This window comes from Parasteatoda tepidariorum, chromosome 9, assembly GCF_982258835.1.
Source record: "Parasteatoda tepidariorum strain Cologne lab strain chromosome 9, Ptep-v5.0, whole genome shotgun sequence".
Taxonomy (NCBI): Eukaryota; Metazoa; Arthropoda; class Arachnida; order Araneae; family Theridiidae; genus Parasteatoda; species Parasteatoda tepidariorum.
The window spans coordinates 78,609,734-78,630,978 of NC_141763.1; the positions used below are offsets into that span (position 1 = coordinate 78,609,734).

Genomic DNA, 21,245 nt, shown 5'->3' on the forward strand with positions numbered 1-21,245 from the left:
AAACGATAGCCTTATATTACGTAACATTCAAATTGAAAACAGTTTTTACTTTTATTGAGTTATAAATTATAGATTCTATATTCGATACAAATTATAAGGTTCTATATTCGATACAACGTATCGAGTGTTAAAAACTGACAAAATCTAATCACTTTTGCTTGAGTTATTTTTCACTTCAACTTAGAATTATTTTACAACCAGGGAAATACTTCATTTTTTAAATTCAGTAGCAGAGTTTTCTGGCGTTAAAAAATACCACTAGCAAAATCAAGGTTCATACAAGCATTTTTTAAACTGTTACCGCAATACATTATGTGATTTAGAGAATTCAATACAATCATTGCTGTGTGACTTATTGAAATAAAACGATCGCTGAATGGCAAATATTAAATATTTATACTTGTATAAAAAGTGAAATACTCAAATGCGCGATTATGAATGCATCGATTATGATGTCTTATTTAAAATAAGAAGAAATTGCTGGGCAGGAAGTAAGGCAACTAGCTGTAACAACTGCCAAGAAAGCGATTAGAAAATGATGTTGATTTTCAACGGGATTATCGCGACATGAGCTGGTCAAAAAATGATTAGTCAAATTTGCAATTCCTGTATCGTAATAACATAATATTAAAATTGTCGTTATAAAAAAAAACATGAAAAAAGATCGTAAAATAGTCGGAAATTGAAGAAGATAAACGATCTAATGGTCGCGACTAAAGCATGGCAAAAAGTGATTACTCAAATTCGAACTTGGAGTGCCACAGTATCTTGATATTAAAAATACCGATATTTGACGAAACATGTAGATATCGTCGAAAAAATGATTAATAAATATCTAAAAACAATGGGGATTTACGTTGGAATCGTCGTTAATCGAAAGCGTCACGAAGTGATAACTCTAATTTAAAATTCGCGTGTCATGATAACACCGTATTAAAAATATCAGGATTCAAAAAATCACATGAAAAGAGACGGATAAACGATCGAAAATCCAGATCACAAGAAAATAGTATCAATTTTTGCTACTGTTTTTTTTCTGTTACTGGCAATTGACTTTTTAACCAGCAATTTGCTACTTGCTAGTAGACGAAATCGCAACTAAGCTTTACATATAACTGTACATCATAAAGATGAAAGGATTAAATAATTTAAAGCTGTTTTCGACTCTTAACAAAATTTTATAATTTATTAATTACAAAATGTACTCCCTCACAAATTTATTAACACCAAAAATTGATAAAATATATTTACGACCGTTTTAAGCTAAGAAAATTTAAATATAGAGAGAGTTACAAACCATTTGTTTTATTTTGTGAGAAAGGTTTTTAAATTATTGTGATTAATTACAATCAATTATTAAAATACTATAATCATTAAAATTAATTACGCATAATTGAATTAATTACTCATAATTATAATTAATTACAATCAATTATAATTAATGACAATTAATTATGAATTATTACAATTATTTACAATTAATTATGAATTATTACAATTATTTACAATTAATTATAATTAATTATATTTAATTATAACTAATTACAGTTAATTAAAATTAATTATAATTAATTATGAATTATTACAATTAATTATTATAAATTGCAATTGCTTATAATTAATTATAATTATTATGAATTATTACAATTAGTTATTATTAATTGCAATTGATTATAATTAATAATAATTTATTATAATCAAATATAATTAATTATTATTAATTAGATTAATAACAATTATTTTGACAAAAACAAACATAAAAACAAAATTTATCAATTAAGAAAATTAAAAACAATACTTAACCGTTTTCAAATAGAACACGACTCCTTTACTTGAAATTTCATATCTTTCAATCAAGTGATTAGGATCTTCTTGCAACTGAGAATGAATGATAAAAAAAAATGAATCACAAAATCAGAGATTAAAAAAAAAACAGTTGTCGTCATAATTTATGTGGGGAGAAGGATACATTTAATAATTATCGAATTGGAAAAAAATCCTTAAAAAGAATGTTACATAATAACCAACCTTAAAATATAGATTAAAAACTTCTTGTCATGGATGATATCACAAAATTATCTATATTAGGAGTCATGAATTAGTATTAAGGTGAGGAAGAAACAAAAACACTAACGAAATTGAACAAATCCTGTTTGCCATTGAAAACTGAGAGATATTGAAAGGCAATTATTAGAAACACCTATACGTTTCATCAGATAATCAAACTGGATTTGATGTTTCCCTGAGAAAAAGAGTATGGTGAAAAGTACCAGAATGTGGTAAAATATATAGAGTTTCTAGCTCTATGGGAGCAACAAAAAGCACGGTACTCTTTACCAAAGTGCTTTGATAATGATTTTGATAAAATTAATAATAAAATACGGCTTAATAAAATCTGATAAAATTTAGTAAATGTGGTAAAATTTGGTAATTTTATCATGATACTTTACTACGAGGTATAAAAATCATTTATTCGGTTAAATTTACCTTTTATTTATTTATTTTTTCCTGCATAAGTGGTAACAAGAACTATTATTTTAAAACCATAATTTCTAGTAAGCCACACCATGTGGACGGAAAAACTACCAAATGAATAGCTCAAATACCGTATATTTTTGTTTTATTAACCAGAATTACGGAGGTTCTTTCCTTTTTTTTTACCAAAACTGTCATTATCACACAACACGGTAATTTTACCGGAATTTTGTTTCTCTGTGTCTGTTCTCGAGAAATTCGACAGATAGCGTTTTTGTTCCTACAAAGCATAGCTATTATTTTACAAACCTTGATGTGCATACATTTTTTATTTATTCTTTGACAAAGATTCTCAAAATGTATATTAAGAGCAGTGATTACGGAACACTCTGTTTATAAAATATGAAGTTTAAAAGCACCATAAACGTTTTTTTTTGTTCCTAAATGTGATACTTTTGTTGCTTCTAATAAGATGTAACGTCTTGTAACAATGATGCAACGAACTTCAACAATGTAAATAATCACTGCTTATTTGTACCGTTATCACCTTTTGTGCTATTTTTAGATAACTACCCATCTTTATTATACCAAAAAATTCGTTAAAAGACAATTTACCTCTATCAAATCATCTCTGTTTGGTTGAAATCCAGAAAATATTCCAACATCAACGATACTCATCCCAACTGGATTTGATCCTAAATATCTGAAACATATATCATTGCTATAAAATAGGCTAATAATTTACCATGATGTGATTTAATGCTTAAAATTATGTTATTTACAGAAACATCTTTGATTTATTATACATACACACTCTTACACTGCAAAAATACTGTAAAAAAAAGTTCTCATTCCGTAAGCAAAAACAAATGAAATATCAGGCAAATGAGCTGTTGTCATAAGCAGGAAAGCTTAACCTAACAGTTTTCAAATTTCTGATTGAAAAATCTTTTTTCAGATGGACAACGAAAAATTGAAACGAACTGAGCTATAAGTTGGGAAGAATTGAAAGGTCAGAATCTTATTTTTCAGCTTGTTTCGTTAATTCTTGATTTAGCATTCATTTCATTATAAATAAATTAAAATTGCAATGAATGAAGTTGTTCATTTCATTATAAAATAAATGAAAAGTTTATTGTTGAGTATAAGCTATTTTATATTTGAAGCATATGTTATTGACTTAAATTTGAAATGCATTCATTGTTTTGATAAGGGTACTTTTTTTTCGGAAATTTTTCATAATAATTAAGAAATTCACTCTTGAATGGGAAAACTTATTAGTTTCAAAAATTATCAAAGTGAAATAATTGACATGCTTCGAGTGCTCAAAACAAAGCACTCATTCTCAAGACCCAGTATACCAGATATGAGAAAATGAAAAAAGAAACAAAGCAGTTTTGAAAGAAAAAAACGTAAAATTGCCAAAAAAATTAAATAAAAGTGAAAGAAGGAAAGAGGAACAAGAAATCGAACATTTTTTTCCACTTTTATTTCATTTTCTACTTTTTTGTTAGTAATTTTACGTTTTCTTTTTTCATATCTGTTTTCTTTTCCTTTTTTAATGATTTCAGGATCTTGTGAATGGGCGTCTAGTTTTGAGCACTCGAAACAAGTGGATTTTTTTCCCGCTTAATAATTTTTGAGACTTCTGAAGCTTTTATATTATCAATACTTTGTTTTAGTTTCTTGGAATTATCATTTCGACAAAAATTGTTATTCGAATTTCGTTATTTTTTTCTAATTTGTTCTTAAAAAAATGTTTGTTTTGTAAGTGAATAATGGTTTTTAACTAAATACATGAATATCGATTCCTTAAATTTTCTTTGATTGAGAAATCCAGTTGCGTGTAAAAAAACTTAATTCGGAATGGCATTTAAAGTAATAGTTTATTCTGTAATTATAAAAAAATTCCATCTGAATAATTCTCTTTAACTATCTTCGTATAAGTTTTTAAAATTAAATTAAAATTAAAAATTTATTTGTGAATTTTTTTTAAATTGTTTAATTTCTTTTTACTTTATAAAACATATTTTGCGAATTACTGATAAACATGAAACAAACCTGACGCAAATTAAAACTTTTAACATCAACTTGCTATTTTGAAGTTTATCCATCTGATTTTCTCTTTTATTTCTTACTTTTTCTGGAAAAAAAATAAATTTTGTAAGAATAACCAGTATACAAATCAACAATAATAACATGTGCCTCTTTAAGTCCGTAATCAATCTCTTAACTTTCGAACAGCTACAGTTGCAGTTAAAAAATGTCTGGGTGTAGTGAAATAATTTTTCGTTGCAAGATAGTTAAGAGGACGTCATATCACGGGTAAAACTTTTCGTCGCCAATTCTCCTTCTCCTTTTTGACCAATTTAAAATTTAAAGTGTAGAAAAAGTGAGTTCAGACAAACCTAGAGAAGGCCGTGAAATTTCATACACTGAAACAATTTTTTAAACTAAATTATGAAAATAAATTATAAGATGATAACTTATTAAGCAACAGAGAAGTTTTCCTCTAATAATTTGTTTGCATTTTAATATTTTAAAGTATTTTTTTCAGCATGACAAACTCTAGGTTTGCCTGAACTTACTTTTTTTTTCTTTTAAATTTCAAATTTTTCATAGATGTGAAAGAGAATTTGCAACGAAAATTTTCTTCCACGGTATGGCGTCCTTTTAAGACCGCTTTATCACGTGTTTATGAGGAACATCATGAACAAGCAAATGATGTTTTTTTCAGCGTTCTCTTCTTAGCATTAATGTCAACTCCGTGGTTATTCTGCATGAAATTGATGATATTCTACAATCTTTTAAATCCTTCTTTTTTACGAGTATAATACCACTTTTGAAACTAAAGCCTTAACTCTGCCCTTTTACACTAGGTTGCGCTATATGCAGTTCCATGTAGTCCGGTGCCTTGCTCCTTTACTACACTTCCACCACTTTTATCACAATAACTGCAAACATTTGAATGTTTAAAGAACGGTTACAGACTTGAGTGGACAATTTTTACTTAATCATAATTGTGTGAGCAAGAAATTAATAATCAGGTTTATTTTAATTAATTTAAAAAAATTATGAATTTGAGGAAGAAAAGAGTATTTACCTATCAAAGCTTCACGATCTCCAACTAAAGGTTGTTTTCTGTTTCTTGGATCAACGGCTATAACCGGTACGTCATCTTTGAGATCTGAAAAAATTAAGCAGTTGACAAAATTCAAAGCGTCAATCGTGTTTATAGTTTTCAATTCATATTATTTTAAATATTTTTATCACCATATCATTTTTTTTAAAAATTTATTCCCGGCTTTTTACTATAAATAAAATACACGCGGTTCTTAATTTTTAAATGATTATCAACAGAACGCATCAATTCTTATTACTTTAAATACGATTTTTTTTTCACCAATTAAATTTTTTCACCATTTCAACTTCAGTCTTTTAATGTAAAAATATACATGCGTTACTCATTCTTTGTAACAATTATCAACAAAATGCCCCATTGGTTTGATTTCCAATGCTAAACCATCATTATTAAAAATTCAAAATTTAGTAAGTTCTAAAAAAGACTTGCATGCCATGATATAAATATTGAATTTTGCTAAAAATTTGCTAAAAATTTAAATTATTTATCAATTTGAATGAGATACAGAGACAAACAATTTTGAGAATCTATTACAGGATATAAATACAGGGTATGCTGTATTCACTATCCTAAATATATATATTTTTAGAATCCAAGACAAATGTAATGTCAAAAAAGTATAAGGCTTCAATGGTTAGGTCTCTAATAGTTAAACCAATATTATTGAACATTTAAAGCTCTGTATATTTTAAAAATTACTTGCATGGTGCTACATAAATTTTGAATAGGCAAAAAATTCATTAGAACAATTTAAATTAATTTATCAATTGTCATGAATTACAGAAGCAATTAATCTTGAGAATTTATTACTGTATGTAGGATGTGCTGTCATCACTACCCTAAATATATATTTTTAGAATCCTAGACAAATGTGATATCAAAAAAAGTATGCACGGAAGAAAGCAAATATTTAATCGATGAAAAATCGAAAACGCTATCAACAGCTAAGAAATCACATGGGAGGAAAACAGATAAATCTATTTAGAATTTTTAATGAAATTTCGATGTTTTTCAAATAATCGTCATTTAAAGTACAAAAATTTCAAGAAATTTAAAAAAAACAAAAACGTTATCAAATGAAGTGATGCGTTAAAGTAATATTTTGTCCCTCATGCTAAGAAAAATTTTCTAAACTGTGAATATGTTTTAAAATCCCTTTCAGTAACAATAAATTATTCCTTTTTCTCCAAATGGAAATTTTTAGAACATTCTACTGGATTAATGCTTCGCCATTTTCAGTTGTAAAAAGGAAGAATAATATTCTTACCCAAAGCTTCTTGAACTCCTCTAATGAGATCAGGAGGAAAACGTTCAAACAAATCTTTTCCTTTAGGATTTAAAACTAATGGAACTCTCTTTTCTTTCTTAATTTCTGTAGCATTGACTGACACGTCAAACTGCAAATATAAATGATTTGATAGATTTTTATTATTTATTAAGATTATAGATAAATAGTTTGGTGAAGCAACAAAATTATATGAAATAACAAAGAAATGCTGTTTTAAAAGTTAGTAAAATGCACACAGGTTGCGTTCTGAAACTAGCTTGTGCACTGTTAATAGGTTTGAAGTGTGTTGAAAGTTAATATCATTTAAACTGTCCACAATCTTAACGAGATGCACCACTTTATTGTATTTCTTAACCTTGAATACAGTTCAATTTAAATAAATACATGGTTCAGCGCATTGTCTTATCAATGATGCTGTAAATTTGCACCATAATAAAGTTCAAAGTACTTAAATTATATTATGTATTAATGATCAATCGAATGTACAATCATGGGGAGATTACAGGTCTGGTATGGCCTTCGACCCAAAAGTTATATGAATTTCAATTTTTCAGGTAATTGAAGGATGCAAAGTTGTGCTTAACACTTGTGAGCAAAACCCATAAATTTTTGGTTTGGTCAGAAAAATTAGTTCAATATTAAATCACAATGTTTCATTGCCATGATCCAATACAGAAATCCACTGCAAACTTTTATATAATCTACGAGTACACAGACAAAAAAAGCCTGCTAAAATTACCGTAATGATATTTCTAGTAAAAAAAGCGTAACTTTGAGGATAATATGAACCAAAATATACGGTATTTAAACCATTCATTTGATAATTTTTTCTTTCATACTGAAAAATTTAAAGGAAATTCTGGTTTTCATAATTATGGCTCTTATTACCCCACATTTAGTGAAAATACCAGACTGAAAGGTCACCGAATATGTGTTTTTCATGTTACGCTGCAAAGGATTAGATCTGCCCAAAGGATTATATCTTTCTAAAGAGGTAACCAACAGGACGACCAAGAAATGCTCGTCAATGAGGAATCTCAAAAGCAGATTTCAAGAATGCATTCGTAAAGGAGGACGGCCTCTAAAGGACGTAATTTTTAAAAAATGATTAATTCCATCAATAATTTTAAAATGGTAAATTTTAAACTTCTAATTACTTTGAATAAAAGGTTTTACTTCCATCACTCTTGGTTTTACAGGATGGTTAAAAAGTTTCCGTTTTTTTTTGTGTGACCCTGTATTTAATTAAATAGCTTTATTTTTAGAAATTACGAACTACTGTGTATTAATGTATTAAGTATACTTGCTTTGCACATTTTTTCGGCAGAATGAAGAACATTATATCGTAATTTCACAGATAGTGATCCGATTCCATGTCCACCAGTATTTACAAACAGCATTCCTCCGATTTTATTAACCTAAAAAGTAACAAAATTAAATGTGTATAAATATCGGGATTAAATGGAAAAGTAAAAAACTAAATGAGCAAAACATGTATGGAAAAGTAACAAAATTGAATCTGAATAAATATTCAAAAAATAATAATAACAATAATAATAATAATAGTAATAATGAAAAAATTAGATAAGTTGCGTATTTTTTTTTCTTCAAAAGTTACTGTTAATATTATGCAGCCAATACTATATATTTTAATCTGACAAGATAATAAACATGGCTAAAGATTAATAAAAAAAAATATGAGTAAATATTATTTGGTTTAAAACAAAATACCAGATGCTTGTAAATTTTATTGAAAATCAGCTTTGCGCAATCGATAGCATTAAGTAATAAACACAATAAACAAAAAAGTAAAAATGTTAAGCAATAAAAAAAAACAATGAACCCTTTTTTACTCTTTAAAAGAAAGCTAAAGCACAAGATTAGCTTTTCTGAAGAAATTAGCTAATAGCGAAATCTAATAGTAAAAAAATAGCTTCTTTCTAAATTCCTCTGCCACCTTATGTGGGTGCATTCATAGTCAACTGTGGCTTAGACCGGAGTTCAATCCTCCATATTAAATAATGGGTCTCATCAAATTGAACTTCCTCAGATTGTGTATCAGTGGTACGAAATATACTCTAAAGTAAAGTCCACAGCGGTTTCATTACAGGAAAAGTTAACAATTGACTGGATGGGGAGCTTGGAGTAGAGGTCAGGTGATTACCACCACCATTTGTGCTCTTGTCGAAATTGCAGCATTGTGGAGTGCCTATGCACCAGTGTTGTCGTTGAACCATCATTAGCGATGAATCGTAAACCATCGCTAATAGTTCATTATTGAAGCTCTGGTGTGACATGCAAACCATACCTTAATTTTAATATTATAGCTTAACGAGAAACTATAAAAATCAGCAATGAATAAATAAAAAATGTAACTTTATACAATTATCAATCAAATTTACTGAAAGCTATGTTTGGAATAAAATTAAAAAATATAGTTTGATAAAGCCACAAAATTGAACAAGTTAAAAAAATATTGTTTTCAAACTTACTTTGATATCTTGCAAAATGTGCGCATTTTGTTCCGTAAAACTAAGAACTTTATGAAAGTTTCTGTCATTACTCGATGAAATGTTCGCTACAAGGTTGACTGATGGCAGTTGAGCTCTCATGGCATATTCTGATAAAGCTTGTAAGGCTACCACGGTATCCTAGCATTCAGGATAAGAAAAATATGTAAACAATATATAGTTACAATTTGCGAAATTGAAAAAGTATTGTGAATTTTGAATTAAATGTGGAAATAAATAAATAATTTGGTAGAATTTGTAAGTTATTTATATTCTAACAAAAAGTTTAAACAATCTAACGAAGATCAAGGGGAAAGAACAGTTTATGTTAGTTTTTGACAAATTACGATTGGATTGCTGCCAGTTGCGTTTCGATGATTACTTAGTTTTGACAAATCAATAACGTGGAAAATCGGTTCTCCCTGAGAGTTATTACGCAGTAAAGATGAGCCATGCTAAAGAAATGCGGTTCTTGTTCACGAGTACAAAAGACGAACAAATAAAAGTGTAGTGAAAAAGATGACGGAATACTAGTGAAGAAGAATTGATTGGATAGGAATTTTGGTGAAATAATGACTCTTTTCCAACTTTTCAAACTATATATTTTTTTCAGCATCAAAACTCTTAAATTTTGTTTGAAAATTCTAAAGTGGTGTAAATAAATGTTTGTGACATCCGTATTTGTTTTATTTTTACGATTTAAATCGAATGCTTACCCCTGAAAATTCTTAAACCTTGAAAATCGAGCTGTCTGCATTGGGAATAAAACATGTAACACTCGCACGATCACATAGCAAAACTTTTTACAATGAGATTGGATTGCACTTTCTTCAATCATGTTTTAGAGGATTGAATTTAGTGAAAAATTTGACATGATACTGACTCTTATTAAATCCCGTCGAGTCGATTTCAAAGTAAATATTTTTATAATGTGATCGGATTGCACTTTCTCCAAGCGTGTTTTAGAGTTTTAAATTTAGTGAAAAAATTTGCTTGACACTCTTAATAAATCACTTCGAATATTGTAAAACTTTTTAAAGTGCGATTGGATTGCACTTTCTCTGATCATGTTTCAGAAGATTAAATTTAGTGTAAATTTTTACATGAGACTCTTAATAAATCACTTAGACTATTGTAAAACTTTTTAAAGTGCGATCGGATTGCATTTTCTCCTATAGTATTTTTAGTGGCTTAAATTTAGTGAAACTATTTTACACGAGGCATCTGATATATGATTTGCAGTATATCCATATAAAAAATTTGCAGTGTAACTCTTTTAATGATGAACTTGATTACGTGCGTTTTTAAAAGAGCTAACAGAAGAACTCGTGTTTCTGGACTTATATATAAATTTACACAGTGCATGAATATTTATTATTATAGCAAGAAAACAAGTAACATAAAAAAGTAAGGAGTTGTTTTTCTTACTTGAGTTGATTTGAAAGATCCAGATTGTAACCGTTGAGTATTAAGCCAATTAACAATAGAATTGCCGCGAGTAAGATCATCAAAAAGTAGTAGATTCAGCAATGCATATGCAGTAGCTTCAATATTTTCAGCTGTTTCACCCGATCCCAGGTGCATCTCATTTTTATCTATTCAAAAATAGATAAATAAACACATGAAAAATGTTCAAAAATCTTCAAGCATTTTGACTTATATAATTGCAAAGTATTTACTAAACAATGTACCAATTGTGTTTTCTGTTTTGTTTCGAAATAATGATTAAATAAAGTTTTGAAATCTTTGTCAAAACATGCAATTTATGTTTCGACAGTGAGGAATATTTTCGTTTTTGGAGTCAACTCTATAACATTTACAAATCTTTGTATTTTTTAATAATCTTTAAAAATCCTTAAAAATTTTTGTGAAGAATATTTTTAAAATTTTATTTTACAATTCTTTGTAAAAGATGAAGCCTTACGATAGATATTAAGGGTCGAAAATTGATATTCAAGCAAGAAAAAAATACGTGTTTTAAATATCTTGAAACTAATTATTTAGTTAAGAAAAAAAGGGAGTTATTAAATAATCAAAACAAATATCAGTCTATTTCAATTGCGAAGTGGTTCACTCAATCATTAGAAAACAGCTTTTAGCTTAACTTTGAAGGAGCGGATTTAAGATTATTTTAATCCCTCTGTTGCATTTATTGATTTCACAATTTGGAAACGTTTTTTTTCTACCATACAGCAACATAATCTGTACCCTTAAAGTGCATAATTTTTTGGACAACATTCTATGCATAAACTGTAAAACTCTACAGGATGTTCAAAAAATATGAAAATGTTCAAATATCTCGAAAATATGCTACGGGAAAAAACTCTGAATACGTGTCATATATTTCAAACGATTCAATCAATGATACCTTCTTCAAATCCCCTAACATCAAACCTGGGAAATCATGGAGCAATTTCAAATTATTAAATAAGGCCAATTTGGCCAATAAGGCCAATTTTTGGCCAATTGCGATTTTTCAGAGAAAAAAAATCTCCAGTTTTAGTTACAGCTTGTTGCATTTTGGTTTGCAAACCTCGCAGTAATAGCAAAATAAGAACGATGTGCAAATTGTTTCAAATGAAAATATCTCGAGAAATGTAATAACACTAAACTTGATCTACCTAATGTACCTATCTAAATAAACTAAACTTGAACATTACTCCAAAACTCGCCATCTTAGCCACAGATGATCAAATACGCATATTTTTATTTATTTATTACTTTATTGTATTTAGCGCGTATTTCATTCGATTTATTCAATTTAAACAATTTGTAACCCATTTTAATTCTCGAACAACATAGTCTGCAAACCGAATTGCAGGCAATTTGTAAATCAAATTGGAGAGCTTTTTCAGGTAAATCCAAATTTGTCTTTAAGAATGGAGACTCCAATGAAAATTTTTGAAATTTTCCTCATGACCAGAAGAAAGTGGTTCGAATCAAATTTGGTTTCATTTTTTAAAAATATTTTTAGATTTTTCTGGTGATGTGCATTTTTCGGAACATTTGATTATTTCCATACTTTTTGGATAAATTTTAAATTATGTTTGGTCATTAAACCCACACCTAATACTTACTAGTAATAGTGTTATAAATTTATGCTCTGATATTGTGATAAATGAAAACTTTAGTAGTAATGTAATGGTTATAATAATTAATGCTTTAACCTATTGCTTTTTTTCCCTATTTCTTAAAGCCTGACAAGTTCATTAACATTCCTTTCTTCATGTTAAAATATAAAAATATTACAAGATACCTTCATTGTAGTTTGCTATGGATACCACTCTATCATAAGCAGCTTGTTTTAATGCACTTTCACCCAGTGTTAAGGCATAGGCAACTACAGCAATTGGAAGTGGATCGTTTACTTCTCCTAAATGATCTTCAAGATAAGCCACGGCTCTCTTCTTTGTTATAAGAAGATTCTAAATTGAAATTATATTTACACGTAAGAATGTCTAACTCATAATAAATGAACTACAAACATATTATGCTTCAAAATACACTATCTTGCCAAAAATACCCGAACACCATGTTGTTAAAGTGGTGGAAGTATAATGGAGTGGGGGTGTTTCTCGTGGTTTAGTCTATAGTTTGTCTAATTTAAGAACTCCTCCCGCCACAAAGTCCAAGGCCGTCTGGTGCTATAGAAGCAAGAATGGCGCATTTTAGGGAGAGTAGCTTCAATATAGGGCTAGCACAATAGACCGAAGAGATTCCCTTTCTCTCGCACACCCGAGCCAAAAACAGTGACCCCGCACCCCTACTTAAAATAATCATACCTCGTTACCATGGTCACCGCCACAGGTCCAGACGAATGTCTGGAGAAGTTCTTATTTTGGACAAACTATACATCCGTTAGTTCCTGTGGTTGGAAATATGAACTATGAGAAGTATGTGGACATTCTGGGCAATACCGAACTCCCAACAATATTTCGGGGAAGGCCCATTCCAGCAGGCTAACTGCTCCAATCACACATCGAGACTTTCAGAGACATAGTTTGACGAAATGGGGGTTCAAAAACTGGACTGGCCTTCTTAGAGCTCCGATATAAATCCCATAGAACACCTTTGAGACGAATTAGAGCGTAGATTAGGTAGCCAGATTACGTCAGCTGCGATGAAAGTCTAGAAGTCAATTCTTACGGCCACCTATCAAAAACTGGTGAAAAGTCTTCCCAGACGTGTACAGGCTGTCATCGAGATGCAAAAGGGAGACCAACATCATATTAATATGTGTCTCAGGACGCTCTAAGTTCATACCACTGGGTGTCCGGCTACATATGGCCAGATAGTGTATAAAGGCAGCATTTTCAAAAACTATGAAATCTTTAAATGCTTAACACATCCTCAATTCACCTCTTTTATTTTTTTGTAAATAAGAAAACTTTAAAAGATATAATGCTTAACATCAAAATAATTATTACATACATATCTTAAACAATAAGTTACATATTTTCAAGTATGTCAGTATGTCAGTGTATGTCAGTGTATGTCAAGTATGTCAGTGTATTACATTTATAAGGGTAGAATTCCTTTAATAACTAAGAAAACTCTAATTGTTTAACACATGCTCAAGTGCTCAATTGACCTCTGTTCTCTAAATATGCAAAATCTAAGAGGTATAATACTTAACATAAACAAAATGTTAAAATTTCAAGAACACTTACTCCAATATCACATTCGCATTCTTCGAGAGCAATGAGAACGAAAGCGGTCATCGGAATACTTCCTTGTACACCACCCTAAAAAGTAAAGTGGATTCGAAATGAAAATAAAAATAAGGTTTATGCATAATTTCACTATTAGCATTTCTTACTACAAGGCGAAACAATTCTGGTAAAACTACCACACTGTATGGTAATGACATTTCTGGTGAAGCATAAGAAAAAACATAATTCTGGTATTAAAAATCAAATTGTATTTAAGCCATTCATGTGGTAATTTTTTCATTCATTTGGTAATGGTTTACCGGAAATTCTGGTTTTCAAAATTTTAGCTCTTATTACCACATATTTAGTAAAAAATACAAAACTGAAAATCAAGTTTAAAATAATAAATGGTTTTTGCACCATACTCTAAACTATCATGAAAAATTGCTAAATTTTACCACATTTGTCAAATTTTGTCACATGTTACAAAAATAGTTAATTTTACCAAAATCATTAGCAAAGCAATTCGGTAAAAGTTTTCGAGTTTTTTCGTATTCTCATAGAGCTGGAAACACTGTAAGCTTTACCATATTCTGATAGTTTTGACCCTACTTTTTTTTTCTCAGTGTAATACAACTAATTTAGTTAACAATAATCAACTATTAAAAATCAACACTCCAACAATTTTAAAAATGTTAGTTATTTATGTAAGTTGGAAATATTAAAGTGCAAAATATTTCCTCAAACTTTCAAAATTGAAATTTTATTGAAGTTTAAAAAAAGATTAAGCTGTTCATTTTTTTAATTTCAAAATGAATATGTTTTTAAAGCAACCCCCTAGTTTTTAATATTACTACTTTTAACATTACTAAGCATATAATCGGAATAACTATAAATAAGTTTTTTTACATTTAAAATGCTACATTTGAAATCAAATCATAGCAGAGGCGTTGTAAGAACTGTTTTTGGGATTGATTGGATTGCCGAACTGCGTAAATTTGAATCACGTGGAGAAAACGATTCTGGTAAAAATACCGTACTGTATGGTTATGATATTGCACGCCAAAAAAAACATATTTCCGGTTAATAAAAACAAATTATACGGTATTTAAAGCATTCCCTCTATAATTTTACCGTTCATATGGTAAAGGCTTACCGGAACTTCTGGTTTTCAAAAATTATAGTTCATATTTTCAAACAATTAGTTAAAAAATACGAAACTGAAAGGTAAATTTAGCTGAATAAATAGTTTTTTCTGCCATACTCTAAGATCAGATTATCTTACCAAATTTCATCACAGGTTTTAAAGCCATACTTTATTATTGATTTTACCAAAATCATTGCCAAAGTGGTTCGGTAAAAATTATCGATCGTTGTGGTGTTCTCATGCAGCCAGAAACACTTAAGGCTTTGCCATATTTTGGAAGTTTTAAAAATGCTTTTTTACCAGTGTATATTTCTGTTCAATTTGAACCACAATATTGCGTAATAAAGTTTAAGAATTTGCGATACCACTGTTAATTTAACACCATAATAAGATTGCAATACATTTGAACGATAATATGGACAGCACGGTTTTACAGTTTATAACTTTCTGTGAAGGGCATAAAACCAGATTAATGAAAGAAGGACAAAAATAGTTTGAGAACGTCCAACCGAATAAAATGTTTTCATGCCATGCTCTAAAGGTATCATGATAAAATTACCAAATTTGTCGTATTTACCAAATTTTATCGTATATTTTAAAACCATATTTAATTGTTATTAACCGTATTTTATTTTATTGTTTCCAAAATCTATACCAAAGCGCTTTTTAAAAATCACGGCCCCATTTTTTGTTAGCAAACCTAAAATTTCTAGCTTGCTTGAAAGGCGCAGTAATTTTATCAAGCAACCGCTCCTGCAATAAAAAAATGTGTTTGGCAACTTATAAGATTTATAACATGTTTCTGAAAACTCTTTTTTTCTGGAAATATTATAATTTCGTTTAGTTTAAACAAATATTAATGCAATAAATTTATAGTTTATTCAGTAATTTTAATATCATAGCAATGACGCTAAAAACAATTTATCGTGTGAGATTTCGTTATTAGTGTATCCTTCCCCTAAATGGACAACTTTCGTAAACTGACATTTTTTTTTTAGTCTTAAGAAAGTCCGCTTAACCGAGGTTTCACTGTATATGTATCATTGACCTAAATATTTTACATGCAAAATATACACCACAAAATTTCTTTCTACTATTTGATATTAACTATAACAGTGTTTTTAAAATCTATGAAGTATGGTTTACCCTCCAAAAGAATCGAAGATAAGTCTGTAACTTGATAAAAGACTAGGGGGCTAAGCCCCCTGTTCACTACCCCTCTCCAATCCCGACGATTGATTCGTAATAATTATTGTTCCTTTGCATAAAACATTTTTTTAAGAAAGTAGAACTTTTTTACTCAAGAAATATGTATTAAAAATAATTCTATTTGCTTACCCTTGCGCCCCCACTTCCCAAGCCAAAATATTTATCTTCTGATTTTATTAAGATCTATTAATGAGCGTAAGTAATTTTTTAGGTATTTTTTTTAATAGCATTTAAAATTCAAAAATATATTGATGTAACAAATTTGGTAAATTCACAACTGTAATTTAATATTTTGACTAACCCAACTGACGTATAAATACAATTGGTGCATGCATCATATTGTACACGAAAGTGATTGTTAAGTTCTTAATTGTTTAACAAATCTTTTAACTTCAATTTTTATTAGTATATTAATGCACTGTTAGAAATTTCTCGGAAAAAACGATTAAATAACAATTTATTGAATGGTTATTTTACCATATTTAATCAAAATAGTAAAATAAACATAAATAAAATGGAAATCAAACTGTTAAGTTTGAGAAAAACTGTTTATTAACTGCTTTCACCTAATACGGTTAAACAACCAGAATTTTATCGCACCAACTAGAACCACCTAATGAAGCTACTTAGTTTTTTACAACTGAGTACATATCATAGCCGAATGGGCTTATCTGTCACTCTCATGTCCGGCAGAACTGGAATTCGAGTCCAAGTGTTGACACCACAATATTTCCACCACTCCTGAACACATAAAGAATTTCTAGTATCCGGCATTCTTCAATGCCCATTACATTACGAAAAGCCGAGCTCCTATGTCTAGTTAAATAATTAATTTTTTTTTATCGTTTTTGAAAAATACTAGCTGTAAATGGTTAGAAAACCGTTTAGTTTTGCATTCATGGTTTTAAAACCATACTTTTTGTAAATGGCTTCAAAACCATAAAAGAAAGAAAATGGTCTTTACCGTAAACTTTACGGTTAATCGGATGGGCAGACAGCTGCCAGTTATTTTACCATAATTTTAGAATGAAACTTTTAACAGTGTGTAATTTGCACAAAAAATTGCAAAACGGTTAATAAAATTAGACACCGATTTAAACTACTTGTCTTGAAATGTAGCGAGAATAACGTTATAATAATAATAATATAAAAAAACAAAACAAATCTCTTAATTATAAAATCGTAATTAAGAAAACAATCAAAATCAAAAACGTAATAATAATGGTACCGGTGCTTTTAGTTGAGGTACACAAAAATATTTGTAGGAATACGACACCTTATGACTTTTATTAGTTTTATGCTGATGACAACCAAAACAATATGAAAAATAATATGAGAAAACTGGATCCAACCATGTGATCCAGCCAATTTAAATACGACGACAACAATTAAAAGCTGTGTTAGACCATTATGTTTTTACTACGTTTATATTAACTTGGGTTCGTGTATGTCTGTTCGGGTGGAATTTTGTAATCGATTTTAAACTAACTTCCCGACTAGCTACAGACTTCAAATTTGGCACATAGTTCAGAATTCGATTGCAATGCATGAAAATGAAGAGAAAGAAGACATACAAAGTAAAATAAAATTAAAATAAAGAAAAAATAGTATTTTCGCGATTGCCTTTTGTTGTCGATTCGATTATTTCAAATTAGTGTCACATGTCATTTGAAAAGTTTTGTGTGCAGTCAGTTAAGAAATTGAGATTTTGGAAGTGAGTACAAAAAAGAAAAATAATAATAATAATATTTTTAAAAACCACGTTTTTGTAGTGGAGAATAATGATTAAAAAATAAAAACTTGGAAAACGAAAAACGTGGGGCGCATGAAATACATAACAGTACACATGCACATACATATACCCATTTTCTTACATTTTCTTACACATGCACAGTCACATACACATCCACATATGCATCTATATACACATGCATATACGCGAACATATTCCACATACACATCCACATTCAGATACAATTACAATTACACATGTACATACACATATTCTCATGAGCACACATACACACACTAATAAAACATTACTGTTATGAATTTTATGCGCCCCACATTTTTCGTTTTTCAAATTTTTATTGAAGTTATACTTCTTATGCGACTTCCAACAACGCTGCGTTAAACGTTTAACGCTACATTTTTATTGGCCGGGAAATCACGTGGTAGGATCCAGTTTTCTCTCATTCATTTCCATATTGTTTTGGTTCTCACTAGCATAAAAATAATAAAAGTCATGAAAGTATTGTTTTTCTATAAATATTTTTTTAGTACATACACATATAATTCAAAAGGATAGTATTTTTTATTTTCAAATTTAATGGACAACAATTGTAAAAAATGAGTGAAAGCAATCCCACGGACAATGCGACGGATTTAAGGTTATGTCAAGGTACGTCTCTTGTGAGTATCAATTGATTGTTAGGTTTTCTCTTTTGAAATTACATTATGACGCATTCAATTACATTATTAATACAAATACATTTTCCATGGCGAGACGATGAGGCAACCACAAGCGCTTCCACTGGTACAAGAGGTCCACGAGGTAAAAATGCACAATATTACCGTTATTACAGAGCACGGAAGCGAGCGGAGCAGGAAAAAGAGTCGTTGAATAGAACTAGTGATCCTTCTACGACTACTGATTCTTCTACTATTAACGTCGCAGGTTGCGAAGTTTAACTTATTCTGTGAGGAGGGACTCCACGCACTATTTTTTTTTAATTATTATTCTCCACTACAGAAACGTGGTTTTTAGAAATATTATTTTTTATTTTGATTTTCATGTTATACAGAAATACTATTTGTTATTTTGATTAGAATATGAGAAAAAAATTTAAATAATAACAAAAACTGTCAACTTACAGTCATTTCAATGTGATAGACAGGATTATTTTCTACAAATGAACCATCTGGTTGTTGCTGGTTTACCAACCATTTCACGCCACTGCATATAACATCTTCATCGATATGAACCATTTTATTAGCCTGACAGAAAACTTTCATAACAAAAGCTGTTAACCTGATAAAACAGTTTTTTTTAAAAAAAATTTCGTAACACGTCATAAAATGTTGGTCATTTCAATATTTTTCATGGTTTGTTTAGAAACGGTGCATTGTATTAAAAAAAAACAATGTTTTTTTTTAATGCGATGCAATCTGAGCCTCTCTTAGTTCATATTTTTGAAATCCTTGTCAAAAATGAATTTAGAAGAGTGTAAGCTATAGAAATAGCCAATTATTGTTTAAGCGAGAGAGAAAGAAATATATCGGAATTTAAGGAATCACTATTTAGAAAGGCATAACTCAAAGCATAAGAACCGGTGAAAATAGAGAAGTTGAAAAGCGATTATCAGAAGCACATCCAAGTTTCGTTAGGTTATCAAACTGGTTTCGGTTTGACGGTGAATGCGGAACATCCTATATTATTTGTAACCAAAATTAAAACGAATGATGCTAAACTGAACGATGATTGCTAAACTAAACGATTAAAAGAAAGCGCAAAGGTTTCAAAAACATATTATTGGGTTTCAAAACATATTATTAGGAACATATTATTGGGTTTTAAAACATATTATTGGGAACATATTATTGGGTTTAAGAACATATTAAATTTCAAAAACATAATATTGGGAGGCAAGCAAACAACAAGTAATGAAAAATCAGATGTAAGCCAATGCAAACATTTGTTCACTAAAACCTCCAAATTTAAAATAAAGCATTTTTAAAAAATTTTCGCTCGGAGAAAAAAAAAAATTCTGGTAAAATTACTGTACGCTATGATAATGACATTTCTTGTTTGGAAAAAAAACAACATATTTCTGGTAACACCCGTTAATATCACTGCACAGTCTACAACGACGTAAAAGCAATGCCAGGTGTTGTTTATGTCTGCTGAATCGGCGACAATGCTCCACATTTCCTCTCTTCCACACTGTAAAAAAATTCGATTCAAATTACGATATAAAATACCGGACTTCAGGTGCATCATCCGTAAAATCAATTTTACCGTAAAATTCATTTTTACCGTAAAATATTATACCGTGCTATTTACATTAAACTAAAACTAAACTCAGCGTCGCGACAGCCCATAGAGGACCAAGGTCTACTGTGCCCATCTCAGTTTTCTTGACCTTGGGCTCTGGGGTGCAGGAGCAGATGTTCCGATCAGGTGGTCAGCCGAACGCGGAACCCCCAGTGTTTAGTTCCCAAGCATGCTTGGTACTCATTTATCGACCCACTGAAGGGATGAAAGGCTGACTATTTACATTAATATTTATTAAATTGGATTGATTCAGCGATTTTTAGGTAATTATAACTGATAATTATGGTACGTCAGATTTTTTGTTCCGCAACATGTTCCGGTAAAAATTGATCTTTTCAGTAAATAATTCTGGCTCTTTGATTGAAGGTACTTTTACCGCAGCAGGATCAGGAATTTTTTTTTTTAAATGTAGATTCAGAGTCTGCATACGTTTTTTGCGCTTTTCACCTACTCAACGTGGTTTGCATCCCTTGTTCTAAGCTATGTTTTTATCCTTTTAATGCCTTTTATCTTTCTAATGCCTTTTATCTTTTTAATGCCTTTTCTCACCTATTAATTCCTATAGCTTAACACAATATTTTACAATACGGAGAAAACAAATCTGGGAACGGTTTGTCGAAAATTTTGGTTTCTAAAATTATAACTCGTATTACCACACATTTAATAAAAGATACAAAACTAAAAGTAAAACCGAATAAATGGTTTTTATGCCAGTAATCTTGGTAAAATTATCAAGTTTCACCATATTTACCAAATTTAATCACCTAT

The 21,245-nt window shown here is 29.6% G+C and overlaps 1 protein-coding gene across 3 annotated transcripts in view; it reads right to left on the reverse strand.

Moving 5' to 3' along the window:
- LOC107446216 (A.superbus venom factor 1) overlaps positions 1-21,245 on the reverse strand; it is a 91,791-nt gene that overhangs the window by 10,767 nt on the left and 59,779 nt on the right. For all 3 annotated transcript variants that reach the window (XM_087152209.1, XM_087152211.1, XM_087152210.1), the window contains exons 25-35: positions 19,298-19,454; positions 14,086-14,160; positions 12,672-12,840; positions 10,844-11,010; positions 9,398-9,556; positions 8,213-8,323; positions 6,885-7,014; positions 5,579-5,662; positions 4,537-4,618; positions 3,091-3,178; positions 1,804-1,878 (exon numbers count right to left, since the gene is read on the reverse strand). In XM_087152209.1, coding sequence (XP_087008335.1) covers positions 1,804-1,878; positions 3,091-3,178; positions 4,537-4,618; positions 5,579-5,662; positions 6,885-7,014; positions 8,213-8,323; positions 9,398-9,556; positions 10,844-11,010; positions 12,672-12,840; positions 14,086-14,160; positions 19,298-19,454 — 1,297 coding nt within the window. The remainder of the gene's footprint in view (positions 1-1,803; positions 1,879-3,090; positions 3,179-4,536; positions 4,619-5,578; positions 5,663-6,884; positions 7,015-8,212; positions 8,324-9,397; positions 9,557-10,843; positions 11,011-12,671; positions 12,841-14,085; positions 14,161-19,297; positions 19,455-21,245) is intronic.